The sequence below is a fragment of the Anguilla rostrata genome, chromosome 1, assembly GCF_018555375.3.
Source record: "Anguilla rostrata isolate EN2019 chromosome 1, ASM1855537v3, whole genome shotgun sequence".
In the NCBI taxonomy this organism is placed as follows: domain Eukaryota; kingdom Metazoa; phylum Chordata; class Actinopteri; order Anguilliformes; family Anguillidae; genus Anguilla; species Anguilla rostrata.
The window spans coordinates 10,633,330-10,656,611 of NC_057933.1; the positions used below are offsets into that span (position 1 = coordinate 10,633,330).

The window sequence follows — 23,282 nt, forward strand, 5'->3', positions numbered from 1 at the left end:
TTCTACATATCACATTAACAAGAATGAATGGGCTTCCCCCAGACCGCCTCTCCTGTGCATTGCAGCAAGTCAGCAAATTAGCAATTAACATTGGGGCTACTCGCAAGGTTTAATGGGTAGTGAAGGGACCGGTAGGCCCTGGAACGCCGCGTGCTAAAGGGTGCGCCACCTCACACCGGCAACCCCGCGTTCGTTTTGAAAACCCGGGCGAACGCACTAAATCAAGGCCGTAATGATTGTATTATTGTAATATCGCCTGATGTACCGTTTGTTTTGGTTGATAACGCAGGCACACCTGCTCGACGTCCCTTCACAGGGTGTCCCAAATCACCGCCTGATTTTTTAAAATGTGTTTTTTTGCCACAGGTTTAGCGAAAATAACTACACCCATCTGTATAATGCGGGGAGAAAATATAGGGGCGAAATTGCAGATAAAGCATGCCATGATTCATTTGGCCGAATTGTCCAAACGAGGCTGAGCTTGGAGGACTGTGTATTACAGCAGCCTCTCAGCGCTTCTGCTGGTGTTTACTGCTGTAGGAGTATCCAGTCCCACAGTCTGACTCTGCATGTACTGCAGTTCTGTTGAAGCTGTACCGCATACCAAATTAGCTGGATAATGGTAATAATAAAAATGATATTATTTTCTATATGTTCATGTATATTTGTATATGTATATTATATGTGTGTATGTATATATATATATATATGTGTGTGTGTGTGTGTATATATGTGTTTGTGTGTTTGTATGTATATTCACATATATGTACTTACGCAGAATTTGTAAAAGTATCTAAAGTAGCTTATATCATCTGATTACTTCTGGGACACCTTGAAGCTAACTGCCATCATTTGTTATCCATTCAATTGACATGCAGTTTTTTTTTTCTTCGAATAATTAAAATCATCCTGAAGATTACTGTCTATGAACCATTTAACTGTCATTTTAATATGCTACTTAACATTTAAACAAAGCACTCATGATTCCTTAGACAGTTAATTGATGTAGTTGATGGCAGTTTATGAGATAATATATCTCCAACAGGGGAAAACTATAAAATTGATGAGAAATGTAACACTTTTTAAAATCTTCCATTGCATATTGATGTTTTATCTAAAAGGAATTTAAAATGTTTCTTCCCCCCCCTCCCCAGTTGAAATTCTGCTCTTTTTTTAATGAAGGTCAGAAATACATTGGCAGGATGTTAATAGCAGCTACATTAAAGGTGAAAAGCAATGAAATGCTGTGATTTACATTTCATTTGCATTAGGGATAATAAAAAAGCAAGACTTAGTTTTCTTCTGCCATAATTATTTTCAGGAGGGATTTGAGGGCCTATAAATTTTACTTACATGTTAAATCCTGACACAAAGCATGATGGTCTGGTTTTGGAGAGAGGTGGACGCATGATTAATATGAAAATTAGGGAGACGCAAGTACCTGAACTAATCAGGTGCTCCTTATTCAGGGTGGACTTCCCTCGGTAATTTCACAATTTTTCATGTGTCAGCCGTGATGTGGGTGGAACGCACCCATCCCGTTACTCCCCGGTCTTTTAATGGTATCCAAAGAGGATGTGAATCCCGCGTCGTAAAAAAAGAAAGAAAAAAAAAAAAAGGAGACCCTGCAGGTTACAGAGGGGCGGCTTCTCGGACAAAGAAAGCGCACGCTCTTTCAATGAAGATAAAGACCGTCTTTTTACCGGTAATAATTATAGACATCTTTGGTCTTCCAAGGCTACGTTCTGTATGCAGAATTATGGTGATGTTAGCAAATATTACCGGCGGTAAATCTTTGCGCGGCGCGTGCTCGGCTCCCAGTCCCACCGCGAAGGATCAGAGTGGAGATAAAATGCTACAATTGAGCAATACGCTAAAGGCAAATTCACTTTCGCCTCCCAATTATGCTAACAAGAGAAAAATGTTTTCCGGCTTTGAGATTTCCTGTCTCATAACAAATAATAATAATAATAATAAATGCAAAAATATGTTTATATCTTAAAACCCAAATTGGATGATTAGGTGCTTTCATATTTTAAAATCTTATTTTTATTCTCTTTGTTTGTATTATGTTTTGTGTAATGCAATTTGATTCCACATAAACAAGGCTGCAAACAATTTTATTGTGTTTTGCCCATTATAGTAACATTTGAATTTGGTTTTCACCTATGCATTAGGGAGATAAGACAATTCTTTGCAATATTCTTTTCTTGCGTTAAATTAACGAAACTGTTGTTTTGTATTTTATAATTGTTTTATTGTAATTGTAACCATTATGGTTTGTGTATCAGTATAAATTTCTTTTCATCCCTCGCTCAAAGAACTAGCCATTGTTCCCATAGAAAAACAACAGAGACCAGCCTCATCTCCTTGCCCCACACACACACACACACACACACATATACACACAAGCACACACACTCACACACACACACACACACACATGCGCGCGCGCACGCGCACACACACACGCACGCATATACACATGCATACACACAGGCACACACATGCAGACACACAAGCACACACACACACAAACAGACAGACACATGCACATACACACATGCATGCACTCTGATCCCATTTAACAAAACAATGACATAATTTTGTGATGTACCTGTGAGCTCACTGATATAATAGGAGTCCCATGTGTGAGAACCCCCAGTCATTTAAGCATGGAGTCCAGTGTGTGAGCGAGCTGGGGGTGCACTGGACAGGTCTTTGATGAAAACAAACTGCGTTGGTCCATTCACCACAGACAATACAGCACAGCTGGTCCCCCGTTTCTGCCCCTGTCCACCAACCCACCCACTCACCTTTTCCACAAAAGAATATGGAGGGGGGGGAGTACAGACCAAGGAATTTTTTTTTTTTTTTTTGGAGAGAGGGAGACAGGGCCACATTAAACCAATTTATTTAACTATAACAAGAAATCTTTTCTTTGAACAAAGAAGAAGGGTTAAGGCAGATGATGGCTCGCAGACTGCTAATTAATGTAGGGCCAGTTGAAGGATAGGTTAAGGTTTAAGAAGGCGAATATACTTAAGCCCCATTAAAAGCTTTTTTTTTTTTTTTCTCTACTTCTGGAGTCGTCAACTGGATTACAGTTCCGGCAACGGCATTCCTGTAAAACCACTTTCCGCTTTTCAAAATGCTCCTTTCCCACTCATCAAAACGACTGCGTGGGAGTGGTTTCATTTCGCTCAACCCTTCATTTGAATTCTCCTCACCATTTTCTTAAGACAGTGAATTTCCAAAATTGAGAATTAGTTTTTTTATTTACAGTTACAGTTGGTTTTTCTTGAGTGCATTTAATGGAAGCTGACTGTTGGTGTCTCATCGCTCTGCTTGGCTGTAGGTGGACGTCTCCCCCTCTCTCCTGGCGCGGGCCGTCCTGGAGAGGTTCCTCGAGGAGCGGGAGGGCGTAGCGCGTGAGTAGACGGACGCGCCTTTCCTTCGCCTCGATTCTCGGAGCGGCCCGTCGGCGTGAAGGCTGCCGCCGCCGCCGCCGCTAGTGCGGCTAAGCCCCACTCGGCCTACAGCCGGGGCTAATGAGAGACAGGCCCAGCAGTGCTAGCCGCCGCTAGTGCGGCTAAGCCCCACTCAGCCACAGCCGGGGCTAATGAGAGACAGGCCCAGCGGTGCTACCTGGGGCACGCCGACTGGCAATTAAGCACCGGGAGGACCACCCACCACTTAACTGCTGTTTAGATCAATGCCATTTCATTTCATCAGCGTTATTTATAACCCCTTATTTTACCTCTCCACTCCGCTCCTGCGAGCAAATGGAAATGAGCGGGAAGTGAGTGTGTCCGAACGGGAATCCTCTGCGGCGGCATCGGAAAAGTCTTTGGGGGTGGGGGGAGGGGGGCCGAGGGCAAAATTATTTCATATTCTATCGTCTCTGTTTTAGGCTATTCGAGGGGTGTCAGGTTCATTAGATTAAAAAAAAATAAAAAATAAAACAATTAAGGACCATTGCAATTTTCTGAATCCCTCAATCATATTTTTATTTATTTACTTATTTTTCAAATATTGATTGCATATGTACTGTGTGCAAGTAAAATATGATATCCAACCATGTATTTAAATGTAACCGTTCAAGTTCAACACAATTTTCAACACATTATCTCGAATGTACATGACCTTTTGCAAGACTGAAGAAGCTAATTTCAGAATTACAGATGGTATGTCATAGAGCACAGATGATTCAAAACATAATCCTTGATGTTGTAGTTCACACAAATTGCTCATGATGTAGCTGGTATGTCCACAACACCAAAAAGGTTCAGGACTGAGATACAAGATGGAATTCAAGAAGGAGGAATTTTTGTGCATTTGCCACAGGAAAAAATAAATGCTTAAAACAGGCTGTTAAGTGTGCTTGCCAAAGATTTATGAGTAATTTAGTAATGTTCAGAATGATCCGCCAACAATATCATGTCTCTGCCCTTTGCTGTTCCACCAATGAAGTTTGCGTTTATCAGCTGCCCCATGAATACATGCCTATAGTCTCAAGTTTTGAGGGGGGAGGGGGGGCGGTGTATTCCCCAAACCCCCTCCCAAATGTAGTGCAGTGTTTACCTTTGTGTCTGCAGCAGAGGAATGAATGCTGTCTGGGCCTCTCGTGGCAGACTGCAGGTACCTCATGAATCCCCTCCCTCATTTTAACAGGAGGGGACGGGACCCACTGCAACAGAAAAACAAAAACCATCCTTTTTTAATTACTGGAAATCCTAGTCAGTTGGTCACTGATTTTGAGATCTACGTGACTTTAAAATAAAATCAGATTTTATTAATTAATTAAATAATTCATTCAGATGAATGATATTTAAGTACATTTCCTTCTCCCACTGGAAAATAAATAAATTCAATATTTCAATAGACACGTACTGAAAAGTAACCAGTAGTGGGTCCTTTATGAGCAAATCACATGATGTCAAAAAGGTACGCCGTGGATTTAATCAAGAAAGAGATTAAAGTGGATGTGTGTTATTTTCAACTTCACCGCGGTACAGCCATTTGTCAAAGTCAGGCTTCTGATTGCTTTGGACCCACTGCTATCCAGTGCTTGTCAAAATAGTAGTCTGACTACCGTGTAAAAGCAGGTAGCCTTCTAGAAGAGGCTTTTTTCCTGAAAGATGCAATCCACCAAGCTTTTGATCCAAGAAGGGGATCCATTCTCTCTTGAGTTTATAGGTGACATGCATTTGAAATGGTTATGAACATTTTCTTCTAGTGATTTGCATCATTTTTAACCTGTTATACTTTTTATGCTTTTGGTACATTTATACAAAATCTGATTTGTCAGCATTTTGTATTTAATAATTCATGTTAATGTGATATGTAGAGGCATATTTTTCTCTAAAGACCTAATGTCAACCATTTTTACTGTCAGAAATTATTCTTTATCAAAATGATGAAATGTAAACATAACATTTGGTGAGTGTGTGTAGTTTGGCGTGTTTCTGTACACACTTGTGAAGTGGCTTACTGCAAATGATAACTTTATTCAATGAAGACATCAAGAAAAAAATGAGTCAATGTCCGAATGACTCACTGTGGCTCTCACACGCCAAATGAGAGAGAGCGAAAGAGAAAGAGAGAGAGAACACCAGGAATGACTTGTAGTGTTTGTACTGATGGCCTTGTGCTTTTCCTGTATGTTTCTGAGCCTGTGAAGAAACAAAATTTTTACTGCACAGTGATTACATTGTTTTAGTTGTATTTTTGACAGATAAAATTTGTTAATCAGTTCTAAGGAACAGAGTAACGGCAAAAGTAATCGGTCCTCCTTGGTGACCCTCGGTTCAGTTGGATCTTTACAAGAATCCGCTGTGTATCTAAATAATGAATGTTAAACATGAGTTTCCGGTTTATGTAAGTGCACTGTCTACTTGAGTAACCACAGCCCTGCATCAAACATGACCCTGACCGCACAACACTTCTAGATATATTTAGAAACTGTTTGTATTATGATGTTTTCCATGAACATGCGTGTGCAAATTATGTAATGACAGTTTTCACTGGAGGCATAAGTTGTGTGGAAAGATGTAATAGGCATTTATTTTTTTTAAAAATGCTATACCATACTAATATATGACATTTTAGAATGCGATTAAATATTGAGCAATTTTAATAAGTACTTTCAATATCCTTAATAATTCCCTGAATACATGTTAAATAATATTCCCAGAATTCCAAGTTTAACCAAAGTAAAAGGAACCACTGTGTGTGACGTGACAGTAAATAGAATAAATATAGCTGAGGGGAGAAACAGGAGGATGAACGAGGCTGTGAATTCTCCAGTGGCAGTTATAACGCAAGGCAGCATGCTCTTTTTAAAATTTTATTTTATTTTTTAAATCGTAATTTAATTTTAAAATGACTGAACACACTCCAGTCCTTGCTGTGAGCACGCTCTGCACATAGCCTTTTGCACGTCAGCGTGTCCGTGCACAGAAATAAATGGGGATGCCTTTCTATAATCACTATGCACTATTCACGCTTTCTTGACGCTTCACATTGAGGCTGTTTTGTACAGATTTTACACGTGTGCACACAGCACATTCCATCCCTAGTCTTTGTGCAAGCACCTTTTAATTGTGCTGCTTTTATTATAGCGGTTCCATGTAGTCTGCATGCAGGATGGAATATCCCTTCCGTTAGCCTCCAGAGCTGTGGCGTGTTCCAGGAGGGGTAGTGTGACGCACCGGCTCTCTCGACTGAAGCTAGCCGGCCGGCGAGAGTGACTTCTATTTTGAAACGCTGTCCCCGCCTCCTCCGCCGTGACCCCTCTGGCCCTTTGGCAATGAAATTCAGGCGCACATGGCTCCGCAGTCAAATCATCAAATCTCCCTGTGTGTATATTAGAGTTTTGTAATGTGTTTCCATTATGAAACAATGCAAGGATAATTGTCTTTGGTGGCAATTAGCTAACAGGTTTGTTCAGTGCTATTGGCAGGAGCATCCATCATCCGCACCCCGACCGCACTTCTTTTCTTTTTCTTTTTTTCTTTTTGTCCTGAACGGACTGCGGGGATCAATAGATTTCTATATAAGGGACATCGGCCCTGACTGCCATGAGCTGCCTGCCTTCACCCACCGCTGTCTTTTTATTCCTTTTTTTTCCCCATTCGCATTTAAGAGACACAGAAATGGTGCCTTAGGGACCGTGGAATATATGTACAATCACTTTGACTGGATCAATGTATGGTTTTAAATAGTTTTTCTTTTCTCTCTTCTCTTTTTAAGGCTGTTTTTGCCGTTCCTCGTGCTAAACGGTTAGACGGAATCGCGTTGGCCAGGCGCTGGGGCTGTTTTGGAGATTTATGTAAATAAATCGATACATTAAAAGCAGTTTCGCCGCGTATCGGATACGATATCAACATCCATAATGCTTTTCTGCGTGTCCAGACTGTAGGGGAGGAGGAGGGGCGACGTTCAGCCATCCATTTTGTCTGCCGAGGGAAAACGTCACAACAAAGCCAAACTACTGATTTCTTTCATGCCGTTGGACTTTCATGGTTGTTACCTTTTTTATGTTAAAAACCGTCTCTTCTGAACCCCCTTTTTGAAAAATGTTAGTTGGGTAAAATTCTCAAAGAATTACAGTGATATTGTTTTGAAAACAAAAATGTACGCTTACAGGAGATTGAATACTCGGTGAGTGTAGCTATGCATTAGTTCAGAGTAAACGTGAATATACAGTTGTAGTTGGCCAGATGATGTGGGACACATGGAGTTGCTACTGTTGGATTTACTGTACTAAACCATCACATCTTTAAAGGTGCAATCTGAATTCTGTTATATTATGATTATATATATATATATATAAATGATGTTTGTGATTTTCTTCAATTTGTGCAAAAATCAATAAAATCAGTATGTCATTGCAGGGGAATGTAGACATGGTTTATTCTTTCCTTCCTCTGACCTTGTCTGTTGTGGTGAAAAGTGTCACTGGAATGAGGCCTGAAGTGCCCACTAGTCAAGATCCTTCCTGTGTCCATGAGAGAGCGACACTGGAGAATCCCTCCTTCTCTCCCCCTCTGTGTCTCCCTCACACCCTCTCGCCCTGTTTCCTGTGTGCATCCACCAGCCGTAGATTTAGATACAGTATTTTTGAAGAGCAGCTGAACTGCCTGTTTGACCTTTTTCATTTTCCCAAGGCCCAGCGCGAGATTAGATCCTTGCTTCATATTTTCTAATAATGATTGGGCCGCCTAAAGATTTATTGTTGTCTTTAGCGACCAGAGATACGTGGGTAGTGCAGTGTGCGCGAGATCCAAAGGCTAAACCCTTTGTCAGAATCTTGCAGGAAAGGAATTTCGGTTCGTGAATTGATGGAACACCATGGCTTGCCTTTTTTTTTTTTCTATCCTCCTGGCTGAATTGGCTCCCATCGCAGCTTGCAGAAAGGACATCATCGAGCAAATCCCAGACAAGCATGGGTGCCGGCTTATCGGTACCTGCTCCTGTGTGAGCGAGAGATCGCGTGCGTTTGCCTCCGCACAATGGCGAATCGGAGAGGAGAGAGCCTGAAGTAGAGCCTTTTTGTTTTTGAATAATGAGACGAGGGGCCCTTCATTAGCTGCCGGGGGGGGGGTGGGAGGTGGCGGTGGGGATGGGGGCGGCGGAATGGGGGGGGGGGCTAAATGGGCAGAGGGAAAATGGCGAGGTAAGCAGCAGTGCCGTACCTCACTTGACAAGTATACTAATTACTCTTCTTCATCGCGCCGGGCTGAAGGCTCGTCGACCGCAGTCTAACGATCCGACCCGAGCGAGCCGGCTGTCTGGCGCGGCCGGGCCGGGCCAGGGGACGATCCGGCCAAGAGGAGGATCAGTTCTGCCCCAGCGAACCCCCTTCTTCCCGAGACCGGTCTCCCCGGGACCGCCCGCCCGCCCGCCGGCACCGCCGCGCCGGGGAAAAAGGCAAAATCACGATTTTTTTTTTTTTTTTTTTATACGCGGTGGGAAGATAAATTTAAAAGGAGTAAATTGGAAAATCAAATGAGGGCTTTAGCAGCCTCGGAGATTTGCGGAGCTGTCTGCCGCCGTTTGAAAGGGCCATCCATCATGTCCTACAAGTAGTCAATTCCTCTAGTATCTGTAAATGTTTTCAGATATTAGCCAATTTATATGCTCCGAGATTCATCACGGAAAATCAGCTTTAGCGCCCTGCATTATCTGGTCTCGTCTCTCCTCCGCACGATGAAGTTTGATGTACGAGCTCCTTCGCAGCTCAATGAGTTGTGCACGGGAGAAGGGGGGTGTGGGGGGGGAGAAAGTACGTTTTTAATTAATAAACAAACTTGCTGAGGAGCTCATCAGTGTCAGGGGCAATAACGATTGTCATCCGTTATTGTTTATTACGTTCCTCCCTCAACAAATGTTGCCTTCTAATGAGGTTTCTTTCCCATTTTTTAATTTAGATAATGACTTTTTCACCCTGGTGGAAAAAGGGGGAAAATAACAAATCCTACGAACGAGAGGAGAGTTTTTTTTATTTATTCATTCGGTTTGCGGCGCTCACCTTAAGTGCCGCGTATAAATATCAGGGTTTTTTTTTTTTTTTTTTTTTTTTAAAGACGAGAGCGCTTTGTGTTTCGTCTCGATAGCGAGCGAGGGCGTTCGTCCGCGCCATTACCGCATCCCCTCTCTGCCGTTTTCAGATAAGGATACCTCCGGTCAGAATTTATGCCAACGCGAGACAATTATAATAAATTTGGCGTATATTTACAGCGTTGTGTTGTGTTAAACTGCGATACAGCCTGCGGGGGATTATTGCGGGCGCTGCGGCGGGCTGTCTTTAATAAATGTATGCTGATGTTGGGGGGGGGGGCCGCAGTGATGCGGGGATGTTGGGCCTGTTATTATTTACTGCGGTGTTTGCGCACGGCGAGCGAATCCCCGGCTGCAAATGGCATTATGGCCGTGATGAATGAGCATTAGGGTAAACTCATTTTAAAGCCGCCTGATTTATTAGCGGCCGGGCCTCCATTTTCATCAGGTCAGTGCCTTGCCGAAACGTCACAATGTCAGCGCCAAGGTCAACCTCTGCCATTTTAACGCCGGAAAACCCCCCCCCCCCCCCCCGCCCCCCACCAAAAAATTATATATATATTATATATATATATATATATATATATATATATATATATAGCAGTATCATGTTAAAATTGTGTGTTTGTAAATACACACATGCATTCTGTTTGTGTGTGTATGCAAACAATTATTTGTGTGTGTGTGCATATATTTGTAAATCTGTGTGTGTGTTTGTGGTGTGTATATATAGTGTGTGTATGCATATGGACACATATGTATTTATGTATAAATGCCTACATACATATACACACATATATTCATGTGTCTGTATTATATATGGCCCCTTGGTGACTTTATATTTGGTGGAACCCAATATACGTTTATACAGTATGTGTTTGTGCGGACAACCGAGATGCAGTGGTGGTCAACCTCCAATTATGAGCCCTAGTAAGACAAGAGCTTTAATGGTGGCTGTTTGCCTTCTGGGAGGTTTATTACAAGCCACTGTTTTGCAGAAGCAGCGTCAAATCTATAAAACTACCATTAGGAGAAAAAAATCAATCAAAATGCCATTAAAGTGGAATAAGTTGCCAATATTGCTGATGTGGTTGCAGGTCCTTTGATTTTCCTTCAGATTATTAGGCAGTCGGGTAGTGACTTTGTTAAGGGAAACGAGTGTTGTTCGGGAGTAATATGTCTCCCGGCTTCATAAAGTTTGCTGCCTCATATTTCCCAGTTTATTGATTATCTATTATCATTTGTCATGAGGTGTCCTAACTCAGGGGGAAAATATAACCCTCTTTCTTCATGGCTGCGCGGGAGAGCCGCGGTATGGATCCGCGCGGCGCGAAGGCACCAATCTCCGAGAAAAATGAGCGGGGAAATAAAGCACCGCGCGTGCCTTCCAGCTCCGCGGAGAAGAAAGGGAGGAGAGGAGAGGACTTGCTGACGGTGCTTTGTTCTCCGTCTCCCCCTCTCTCATTTCCTCATTTAGCACTGGTAAGAATAGACGAGGGATCACAGGGCCGTATTTGTTATATCTCTGCCAGCGGTTTGATATGAGACCTGAGGAACGGCACAGCAGACAGGGGAGGGGGGGGGGAGGGCGGTGGGGGGAGAGAGCAGGCCTGAGCGTTTTATATGTTTTAACAAGGATCTTGTCATAATTAAGGTCTCCGTTTAATAGTGGCTAATGTAGTTCTGTACACCAGTGCCTGTACTGTGTGTATGCGTGGTGTGTGTGGTGTGTGTGCGTGTGTGTTTTTAAAAGACTGTCAGGATCACTGGCCTTAAAGTGGAGCTCATTTCCCTGAATGTGATTTTTGCTCATTTTTACCTCTCAGTTTTAGACCCCGAAATGAGGCTTCTCACGAAGGTTTAATGTCTCGCACATTCGCCAGTGTGTCTGGCTCTTTTGGCCCTCTAATGATTAAAATGTGGACGGGAACGTTCGCTTGCACAATCATTAAAACAATGCCGCGTTGCCGGTTTGCCACACAGTGAATCTTGACCGTTTTGTTGCGCGTTGAATCTGAATCTGAAAAAGGATGTGAAGAATTTTGTTGTGGCTGCACTGGGGAATGAACCTACTCGAATGGTTGCACTGATTCATAAAGTCTTAGTCTAGATGCATTTGCATTTTCAAGCAAGTATATTGCACAGGAGACGTTTATAATGAAACACCTTGTATATAAATGTCCATAAAGTCAGGACTGTGTGCTATGGGTCATGTGGTGTTAGCATATTATTATTTTTTTTTTTTCCCTCTTCTCTTTCAGCCACTAAACCGGTCATAAACAGCCTGCTGCGGGAGCCATCTTTAATTCCAGACCACAGTCTTGCAAATCACGTCTACCAGGTATTTGAACCTGTTTTCATCTTTGCTGATAGTTTTGGAACACAATACAAAAATGTGGAACTTTTTCTACCTGGTAAAGCTTTGATCATGAGTGTTTTTTATTTATTATTTGTGCTTTTTCAGTCCTTTAAATGTCTGACTGGAAATCGATGTACTTAACCTGACCACTCGGTAAATGTTAGAATTTACAAAAAAAAATATATATATATATATATACAATCATTCTTCTTGACAAATACAGTCATTCTTCTTGATAATTTCATTATTTAATGTTGTACTTTAAAGGGGTGTAATTTGTGCTTAGTGGGTTGGACTGAAGTGACGGTGCCTTGGTTTCATGGGATACTGAATATGTATTTGGCTTGCGTCCGTTCATTGATGACGTGATGAGGTACGGTCAGACATGACAATCTGCCTCGTTTTGAGTTTTTCCTTTTTTCCCTTCTTTTTCCTTTTTCCCTTCCTCCCGGCCCATCCCTACCTAATGGGCGTGCGGGCTTCCATCCTTCCCCCTCTCTGTAATATTTCTTTCCCTCTTTCAGTGCACAATAAATGACTGCTGCTACGGGCCGTTGGTAGACTGCATCAAACAGTATCCTTTCCCATAAAATTTTAAGCCTGGAATTGACGAGGAGCTATTCAAGGGATGAGCTGTGTCTGGCTTCAGCCGCACATAAAAGTTGCGCTTCGAGAGCGGGCGTTTCGGCCCGGCGCGGCACGGCGCGCCTCATCGCCGCATCACGGGGGCAGGGGGGCGTGCGGACGAGGCCCCGATCCGCGCACGTCTCCGCCTTCGCCGACTCCATCGGTGTTTTGTGTCAGAGAAACCGGATTCGCGTTCGTGCTTCCCGCTTTTGTATTTGGTGTTTTCATGCGTTTAAATCGCTGTTTCGGTGAACTGTTGTGGTCAGAGACATACGCCAAAATTTGGTCCATGTTGAGAGTCCCTCAAAGTTCTTGTGACGCCTTATACTGGAGTTTGACTCCATAACAATAGGATATACCGTTCTTACAGGGGGTTGGGCATGTCTTGTTTGTAATGAGCACAGTCGTAGTCGAACATCAAAAGCCCCAGCAGCTGATTTTCTGTAGTTCAGTTTGAGGAATTTAGGATGAGAGCAACTCGTCCCATCGCAGCTCCTGTGTGGCAGAATCCTCCTCCACCTCCACCTTGTTAGTGTTAGTGGCCGCGGTACGGCCTTCTCTGGGAATCATCAGCACCTTGGAGAGTTCTTGACTTGTCAGTCACCGTGAAACACGCGGAGCCCCGGCGATGGGACGTACGGGCGGGGGACGGGACGGGCAGTCATGGCCCGTCAATGCCGGCTCGTCACCGTCGCGCTCTCGCCCCGGCGCCGGGGAAACGGACAGCTGGGGTCCGGGACGGGCTGGGTTGGGGGCGTCCACTGTCCCTGCCCGGTCAAGCTTGTCCCACCCTGCCCTCTGTTCATTTAAGCTCTTTAGTCCCACAGACCCTTTCCCCCCACGGCGTCAGAACACAGCCAACCCCCCCCCCCCCCCACCCAAAGCTTTATACACTGCTATAGTCTGATGCACTTCAGGAGCCTCTTACTCCTAACCATGCTTTTGTGTGTGTGTGCAAGATGAACAGTGTACTTACCAAAGCTTGTATTTTAAAAATGGTGTCTGGGAGAGTGAGAGAGAATGTTGATAGGTTTTCTTTATTTTATTAATAAAAAATAAAATTAAAATTAATTTTCTCTGCCCTCCATAAATACAGGTTTACTCATGAATCTTCTACAATATGTTATTATTTAGTAGCACTGTATTCTGTGATGTCCCATGATTCAGTGATATTTTTTAAGGCAGATTAATCTGTGCTCATTTATGCTTTTTTTTTTTTTTTAATGTAATGAAGTATTAAATCCCGAGGCTCTAATTGGTTGCCATTGTGGCATTAGTTCAGATTTTATTCCTTCCATGTATGTGGTTTTCACCTCCGTTAGGACCAGAGAATCACAGTTCTTGCTATATTTAAAACCGTTTAAGTACAAATGCGCCTCCCAGCCAATATAATGCTGAATTATAGTATTTCATATGTACACAGCATTTTTGCAAACGTGCATAAATAATAGTTTCCATGCAGTCATGCTGAATTGGAACTTTCTGCCACACTCTTTGTGTTACCACAGCAACCTTGCTCAGCAGCCTGGTGGTTTCCATAGCAACCATTTGCACAGGTAAAATGTCCCTTCTCTAGAATTCCAGGAAAGTGATTTGGAGGGAAATAGGTGAGAGAAACCTGAAGTTTGTATAAGTGATATTGTTTATTATTTACACATTAAAGTCTATATGTGTGCTTGTGTCTGCTAGGGAAGGCTATATTTATTCCAAGTTGAAGCAGAGTCATTTGAGGGTTCTTGTATTAAACCCTTATGTGAATTAACATTGTTTTAATGTATTTGTATGCATTTTGTGCATTGTTATACTTTTTTGTGGTAGAAGTGGTTAATCTGTATGCATGAAATCTGTAAACATATAATGTTGAAATATGGAAAGGAGATACACCTAAGAGGTGAATGATGTTTGCTTTTTGTGCTGTTAATAGTGCCCATTGATTTTGTCAGAAAGCCAATGCTATTGGGGTACGTTGCATCATACCGTGAATATCCTTAACTGTCCTCCTGCAGTGCTATTGGCCAGGAACACGAGGTCCTTCTGCGTGACAAGCTGAGAGAGAGAAACCTGTCCTTTTTAGGTGAGCGTTCACCTTGGACCTCTCTCCCGCTCTCTGCATTTCTGCCGCAAAGTTATGCATTCCAGGCTATTACAGAGTGCAAAGGGCCCGGGGATGATTGATGTAGCCTAGCGCTATCTCTCATTGATTTACAAACAAACAGGAACTCCGTTATCCAATACCCCGCTATGTTTCATTTATGCGCTAGCCTCCGATGAATATTTTATAGAGTAAGAGGTTCAAAAATGGGCATCGGCACCTGTATAGCATTACTTTTTGATGTTCTTAGAATTGGCTCTTCACCTTTGCTTTTCAGAGATTTGTAAAAGGATAGCGGCCATTAGCGGACAGGAATTGGGTTTGTTTTAATTGCGTTTATTAAAATTCTGGCCGAGTGGGTTTTCGTTTTATCACTTCTGTGCACTGTCGCCGGCCCGTACGAAAGGGGAGAAGGGTGCAAAAAGCGCCCATTCGCGGGGCAGTCTTTGGCTTGTTTTGTTTTGTCATTGCATTGGCTGAAGGTGGCGGGTCAAGGTGTTGAGTGTTCAGGTGTGAAATTGTGGGACAGAGTGCCCCCCCCCCGCCCCCCGCCCCCGGTGTCCCTAGTCCCCAGTGCCCCTCGGTCACATGCAGAATCAGTCTTTATGTCATTAAGAAGATATGGTTTATTTGGGCCCGCAGTGCTGACCTTTCTCTCGGCGCCATTGGAGGAGTGTTCTAAAACTGTCAGAGTTTTTTGCACATGGGCCGGGAAGCCAGTGTCCCCCGCTTGATAAATGGATTGGAAATAAGCTCCCCAACAGTGGGAATGGGCCATTAATTTTAATCAAAGGTGATGTAAAAAGGCGATCGGAGTGGCATGACAATGTCAACAGCCCGGTAGGTGTTAAGAGAGACCACACAGCCGAGGCCTTGCCGCCCGGACCTCCCTTCTCCCCCTGCCCCATTAGTCGAGCTTGGCTGAAGACGGAAAGGCAGGCCTGGAATTGAATGACCTGGTCAGCCTGAAATTTAATGGAGAAATCAGGTGTTCCACAGATAATAGCCGAACCGCGCCAGGAGTCAAGGACAATGGCTGAACCCCAGCGCGGGCCGGGTCACGCTTACGGCTGCTATAATGCCAACCCTGTCCTTTTTTTTTTTTTCTTTCTTTTTTTATTTTATGAAGCCCACCAACTGTAAGTAGAGCTGAGCAGCTGAACTTTATGGATTTTTTTTTTTGTGTTGTGACAGCGAATCTGTGACAAATGCAACGTTTTGAGCGTTTCCGCTTTTATGCAGCGTCGAGAAATCGCACCATAATCGACGCCGCTGCATCCCCGACCTTTGACCCCGCCGTGACGCTGAACGCTATATATTGGTCCTCGCCTTTAAGGTTATAAGCAGTGTGTGGATGTACATTTGCGTGTTTTTAAACTGGAAGGTGTTATGTAGCAACATTATATTTTGTTGTGTGTGTGTGTGTGTGTGTGTGTTTGTATTTTAAATTATACTTTAGTAGCAACTGCATGTCTTGTTGTTGTACAGTGTGTCACTTGAAATGTGTGAAATTATTTTTCCTTTCAGATGAAAATCAACTACGTGCCAAGGGCTATGACAAGACTCCAGACATCATCCTGGAGGTGCCAATAGGTTAGCAAGATATCATTTTGTACTCTTGAGCTTCAAGAGAGTGCTCTTTTCTACTGCAGAGGGTACTTGGCAACATTGCACAATATTTCAGTGTACTACAAAGCTTTTAGCTAAGTGATAGGAAGAAAAATCTATAGATCTGCAAATTTAGAGTTTAGTGTTTCTTTTAATGCCTAGTAAACGTTTTATATCCATTACACAGAAGTTAAGTAAGGCTGCTCCTAATAAGTCACATTAATTTCTGGGATTAATGTAACTAATATTGTCTTGCACAATTAAAATAAACTCAGCAATTTATTTTAAATTATTTCATTTCTGCAACTAAATAAAATTTAAACATCAAATTACTTCCAAAAGTATATGTAACTAGTTGTAGAGTTCAGCTCAGTTCAGTTCAAGCTAGTTCAGGGTTACTTTGTCTGCACACCTCATTCTGCCTGCTGTTCTGTAATGTTGTGTATTAATTGGCTTTGTGTAAAAAAATAGTTTGAATAGGAATATTACGTTCTATGTCCAGATAGATTTATTTATTTTTTAACTGCTAAAGGCACCACTTAAAAATGTTCAAACTTTTCAGGGTGCTTAATATACCAGTGTGTCCAAGTAACTAAAAATAAAAATGAGGCTCACTCTTTTCTACAGATTGAAATTATTTCAGCACAGTTGAGGTAATATTTTATCTTTAGATCTCATTGTCCTTATTTTATTTTAATTGGCTTCATAGCAGAGAGAAGTGTTGATGCAACTTCAAAATACTATGAATTACCAATGATTGATTTTTCCTTTGTGCTGTAGTGCCTAGCACACATATATCAGTGCTAAAATGAGCTATCTTTGGTCTTTGCCCATTTTCATTTTCAGTGCCTTTCTGCAATGTAACTGTTGTAGATTATCTGAGAGTTAATAAGTCCTTTCATGGGGGAGATCTACACACAGTGGTACCAGACCATGTATGAAATTATTTGCACGTGTGCATACATGGGTACTTGTGTGTGTGTGTGTGTATACATATATATATATATATATATATATATAGTTAATACAGAAGTATTGGGACAGTGACACAATTTATTTTGGCTCTGTACTCCAGCATATTGAATTTGAAATAAAAGAATGAATATGAGGTTAAGTGCAGGCTATCCACTTTAATTGCTGGGTATGTACATCCACATCAGGAGGAATTGTACCATTTTTTTCCTATAGTTTAGAGGAGCAAAAATAATTGGACAAATTAACCAAATCTTTAGCAAAGTCATTATATGCTGTGGTTGGTTTCAAGTCCTTTACGTTCGTTGACTGCCTGAAGTCTGTGACCCATAGACATGACCAGATGCTTGGTATCTTCCCTGGTGATGCTCTCTGCTAGGCCTGTACTGCAGCCAGCTTCAGTTACTGTTCCTTTCTGGGGAATTTCTCCTTGCTTTCAGCGAGTGAAGCACGTCTTCAGTTGGATTCAGGATGATTGACTTGGCCAGTGAGGAACATTCCAGTTTTTGGCTCTGGAAAAAACCCCCTCTTTGCTTTAGCCAGATGATTGGGGTCATTGTCCTGCTGCAAGGTGAAGCACCGTAAAATGAGTTTTGAGCCATTTGGGTGGATCTGAGCGGATAAGATGTTTCCATACCCTTCAGAATTCATCCTGTTGCTGCTGTCAACTGTCACATCATCAGTGAAGACAAGTGAGCCAGTACCAGTGGCAGCCATATTATGCCCAAGCCATAACCCAGCCTCCACCGTGTTTCTCAGGTTTCAGACGCTTACCTGGCTGTTCTGTTCACAAGCACAGGTTATGCTAGTGTAGTCTTCTCTTTACAGTACTGTATGCCTACATCCTGGAAACTATCCTTCATTTGTTTGACTGTTTTGAATATAGTCAAAACAACAAAAATTGTGTCACTGTCCCAATATTTTTGGATTTAACAGTATGCATGTACTGCTTTTATGGGTAAGTGTGGATTTTGGATTTCAATGCATGACTTCAATATATGGTTGCTTCTATAGGGTCGTTCACCCAACATGGCCGCCAATTTTGTTTTGACGACTGCTAATATAGCTACCTTGATGGGCACACTGGCTGAGCCATATTGGGATGGTAAACGGGAGGAAAAACTCAGTGTGATGTATGATGCATCTCTTTGTCAAAAGTGTCCCAGTCACAGCCCACATTTGATTCTTAACTAATTAATTAATTTCATCTCTTCACGGTAGTCTTTCTCTGAACTGATCATACAGGGAAAGTTGAAAATAATGATACTCCTCCATTTGGCTTTTTTCGGATTCATGTAATCTTAACGTCAGACAGGATTGTTTATTAACTTCGGTGGCCTGTAATGTGCCTCTTGTTCGTTTGCTTTTCTTTTCAAAACCAGCTGTTGAGGGCCACATTGTTCACTGGATCGAGAGCAAGGCTTCTTTCGGGGATGAGTGCAGCCATCGCACCTACCTGAACGAGCAGTTCTGGAGCTACTGGAACAGGTAGGCCTCCTCCCTCCGATCGGAGGCTCATCCGGTTCCCCGAACCGCCTCGTGTCTATATATACACTTCGATGTGTTCTCATCTCCGTCCTGTCCTGGCCTTCTAGGCCTCTGTGACGCGTGAGAACCAAAGGCAGCGCTGAAAGGAATTGTTATTTTTGGGGGGGGTTTTTTTCCTGATGCGCACATATATTGTTTGGGAAGGGAAACGGGTGATTAATTTGGTGCATGTGCCGTCATGAGAATTCTTGGCGCGAGCCTCCGTGTGAGACCCAGCTGGGGGTCAGCGGTTTGGGCGCCCGGTCGGGCCCCCTTCAGGACGAGAGGGAGAAAGCTCGGCTGCCGCAGAGGAAGGAGAGCTTTCGCATTTTCGTAGTCTGAAAAAGGATTTACTTCAGTGCCAGTGCAGAGCTCACACCTGAAGACCCCTCTTAGAGAGGTCAGTTTCAGTGTGTGGGGATATGAAGAGTTCCACTTACTGTAGGCTCGAAGCCCTGTCTGGCTCATAGCGTCTGTCATATAAGCTAGCGCTGAAGTGCTAACCCTCAGAATGCTCACGGATCATTCCATTGTGACTCATCGCCTTGTGCGATGTCACAGCTGGCTAAGGCGGGGGCCGCTGGCTCGGTGTAGCGGGCGGCCCTCCAGTTGACATTACCACTCTGCGATGGTGGTCATGGGGACAGGGGCGCCATGGATACAGGTGCCATGGAGACCTCACCTGAGTGGTGTGCTCTAGGGAAGCGTATGTGTCATGGCGGTACAGGGAGGGTGCGTGCGGCTGCCTCTTCCCCTCCCCGTCCGAAGCCCGTGACCACGCCCGACTGAGAGGCCGCGCTCCCTCCTTTAGTGCCCTGGCAGGCGGACATATAGCGACACGCTGGTAGAGCACTGGAAGGGTTTGACCTTTGAACCCTACCCAGAGATTTACGGTCAGCCGGGGTTGGCTCTGTGTGCCCTGGCCAGGCCGCTGAAATGGGAATTTTGTTTGTTTGTGGGTCACAGTCCTGGTGGCGAGTTTTGTGAACTGCGCAGCTCTGAAGAAGATGGAGAAAGAAAGCCGAGTGAACCCTGTGCTCTGCTTCGGCCTGTCATTTTCAGCAGTTACGTTTTCACCAGTACAGCGCTCTGACGAAGAACCCGATTGGGGGAGGCTTGCAAGTTTACTCAGATGTCATTCAAAGAAAGGTCTGAAACCATGAAGACAGTTCTCTTCAGTACCGAGAAATGGAATGAACATTGAGTCATATTCATAAATATCATATATATTTTCTCTCGGGGGCAGTTTTATTTGGAAATGGAAGTGTGTGTTAAAGAAATATGTCTGTTGTCTGATATCCTTGAAACATTCTGAATGAAAAAATAAACACTTGAATACGATGTGGTGGTCTTGGACGGGCAAAGTTTTTCGTATTGCTCATTAAAATCCTAATGTGTCTCGGGAAGGAACAGTCACTCAAGTCGTTCACCAGATAGTGCTGGCTTGCGAGCGAGAACATTCCTAGACCGTGAAGAATGTTGTGCGCGGAGAAATATCGCTTCGCTGAAAGCCGTCTCAGTCGAAAATCACGACCGTTTGTGTTTATATTTTTCGAAAAGTGTCCGTTTCCTTCTCACGGTGTCGTCTGCCGTGGACCTCTCAGGACGCGCGGTCTGGTGCCAGTGCGAGGGGCGGGGATTCTCTTATTGGCGGCGATTGTCTGTTTTGAAAATGGCGACGCACGCGCCCTCCACAGACATCCCGCGCCTGCGGCTCCAGCTCCTGCTGCCCAGGATCCTCCTCATTGGCATTCGACGAGCGGCCGAACTCCGCTCACGATAAGAGCTGACAGCACGGATCCTCGCCGTGCTCGCCAAAAGGCTCGGTCAGACGAACTCCGCCACGTCAAAAAAAAAATGTCAGCCCCTTCAGACCCCGCCTTTCAGGAGTCCCTTGTAATTTTTAATTGACATTTGCGTCTGACATTTGGAACGCGCTCCCTCCCATTGTTCGGGCTTCGTTGTCGTCGTCTCCGTGGTCAGGGCCGCCCGTGCACCGTCTGCAGCGGAGGGGAGATGACATCATCGTCCTTTCTCCTCTCTTTAGCGGGTTAATTTCACGTGATGTGTCCTGGGGGCCAGCAGTCTTTGTATTTGTCCATACCCTTATTCATACATCCCCCCCCTCCCTCTTTTGAATATGTTTGCTACATTATTTAATGTCGTGGCTACGTTTTTTTATTAATTAATGTGCTTCCTAATGTTATTTGTTGTGATCTTGGTTCGTGTTCCTATATACACGAATGTGTACATAGGAACATGTATGTATGTATGTATGTATGTTTCCAAGCCTTTAACAAAAGCCAGAAAATTGTAATTCTTAATTATTTTTTTCCTCCCCTCAAGCAAAAAATAAATAAATAAAAATGGTATAGTTCCCCCCCCCCCCCGAACTGCCATCCCTAATTTTTCCTTTAAAGCCCTTACCAACGATATTCATCATCCAAACCATAGTCTTGCCAAAACAGTAACCTCGTAATATACTCTTTTCAATGGAGTGAGGGGTAATGACGCTTTGCCTATGAAGACCGGTTAAAAAAAAAAAAAGTGTTCAGGCCCAGTGCCTGGGTATTATGGCGAGGAAACCATTGGCCTCCCTTTCCCATCAATCTTAGCTGGTAGCTTTCCAATGCCAAGGAGCACTCTGATGGATGTGCTCGTAATTGAGTTATCCATCTCTCCAACTATCAGAATTGCATAAAAATTATTCACCTGATGCTGAATATTAATCACATAAGCCTCGCGTGATTCCGAAAAGTGAAGAAGATTAAAGACCGCGAGTGCTGAAATACTCACTCACAGCGCTGGACATTTTCTCCCACAATATGCAAAAAATAATTGTAAATCTACAGTAGGATCTGTTTCACCAGGCAGCTCATACAATGCAAAGCAGCGTGTGGTGTTTTGAGGTATTTTTCTATATTTGGCCTAATAAGGTAGTCATGACAGTTCAGGTAATTTTTCACAACCCTGGGACGTACCCCAATTTTGCCAACGCGCCTTCCTTATTGTTGTTTCTTAGTGTTCTTTTTGTTCTTGTGATTCTCTGCGTTCTGCTTGTCTTCTGTCCTTTACGCACACGTTCTGTCGATTCTTTGGTATCAGCCAGTGGTGGAGGACTCGTCTTATTTTTTACAAATCCATTGTCTTCGTGCGTCTCCACTGCGAGGACAGAGGCCAGTGAGGGACGGTAGTCTGACAGTGAGGTGGGCTGTCTTCTGCTTACTACTGCTGCATGTTACTGTTCATCCAGAAGACCCCAGGACACTCTCTCTCTCTCTGTCTCTCTGTCTGTCGCTGTCTTTCTCTGCCTCTCTCTTTCTCTGTCTTGCGCTCTCACTCCATCTCTCTCCCTCTCTCTCTCTCTGGTTTCACTACCTGAGCCTGACGTCTAGTTAGTTCTTCTCCAAACTGATATCGTGTGAAGTGCCAGTCCTCCAGCTCGGGGCACAACCCTACACGCGTGTCTCTTTAGCCCGAGCCAAATCACCCGAGACGGGCTCCCCTTGTAACAGCGGGCTCCGTTTCAGACGGCCAGGTAACGGGATCTCCTGTGTGTGTGTGTGTGTGCGCCCCCGCGGACGGGGCGGGGCGGGGCAGGGCGGGGCGGGGCCAGGCTTCCCCGAGCGAGGTGCACGGGTCTCCTTGTCCCGCCCCGTCCCGTTCCCAGATGGCAGCGTGCCCAGCGTTCTCGCCCGGGTCACCCTCCAGTCACGTCTGAGATCCACTTCAAAAGCTTGGCACGCCCGGCGACCTTGAGACTCTCAGGATCGCTGTTTCTCGTCAGACCGTTAAATAACGTGTTCTTGGCCCGGCTGCGCCTTGAAATGGAGAAATATGGTGGCTAACGGTTGAGTTTTTTCGATCCCCCTGTCCCCGTACACAGAAAGTAATTAATGGGGTTTTGAGGACCGCATTATTTTCTACAAGCTTCTAATTCTGCCGTCTGCAAGCGTAAGCGTTTCCAATACCAGAAAGTCAGATGGCTTAATGGTCTTAATAAGAATTAAAACTGCATGTTAAGGCCTAAATCTTTAGACTGGAGCTGCACCCTCAACCCAACCCCCCCCCCCCCCTCCAATAACACGATAAAGGGCCTTTGTTAAAAAGGGCCCCGGACCGCAGCTTGCCTCTGCCCAGAGTTAATCAGCCGTGGAATTCGTAAACTACAAATGTGTCAGAGTTGAAAATGTTAGCAGTCCTAATGGAAGCTTGAAAAGGTTATATCTGATAAAAAGCTGTCAGTGGTGGACAAAAATGATTTATGGCAATATAATGAGACAGTATGGCTCATTTCTCCCGCGCATGCAGCGGGGTTACAACTTTGTGTTTGTCATATACATCATGAGGCTTGACCACTCGCAAACCTAGACCGTTGTGATTTTTTTTTTTTTTGGGGATCTTTTTTTTTTTTTTTTTTTTTTAGACATTTGCCTCTTTTTTTCCCATTTGCCGCAAAGTTGACTGCAGCATTCATTCAGTGTGTGTAAAGCAGACACTTGTGATTTATCTAAGGCTTATTACCGGTGGTTT

General features: G+C 43.9%; 1 protein-coding gene across 6 annotated transcripts in view; it reads left to right on the forward strand.

Moving 5' to 3' along the window:
• cdin1 (CDAN1 interacting nuclease 1) overlaps window positions 1-23,282 on the forward strand; it is a 63,012-nt gene that overhangs the window by 16,942 nt on the left and 22,788 nt on the right. For 4 of the 6 annotated variants that reach the window (XM_064321649.1, XM_064321683.1, XM_064321675.1 and 1 more), the window contains exons 5-10: window positions 3,359-3,431; window positions 11,826-11,905; window positions 12,448-12,497; window positions 14,557-14,624; window positions 16,170-16,235; window positions 18,605-18,710. In XM_064321649.1, the coding sequence (XP_064177719.1) occupies window positions 3,359-3,431; window positions 11,826-11,905; window positions 12,448-12,497; window positions 14,557-14,624; window positions 16,170-16,235; window positions 18,605-18,710 (443 nt within the window). Of the gene's footprint in view, window positions 1-3,358; window positions 3,432-11,825; window positions 11,906-12,447; window positions 12,498-14,556; window positions 14,625-16,169; window positions 16,236-18,604; window positions 18,711-18,817; window positions 19,654-19,715; window positions 20,091-23,282 lie in introns of those variants that run through there. The other 2 variants (XM_064321664.1, XM_064321694.1) reach the window with 2 other exon arrangements.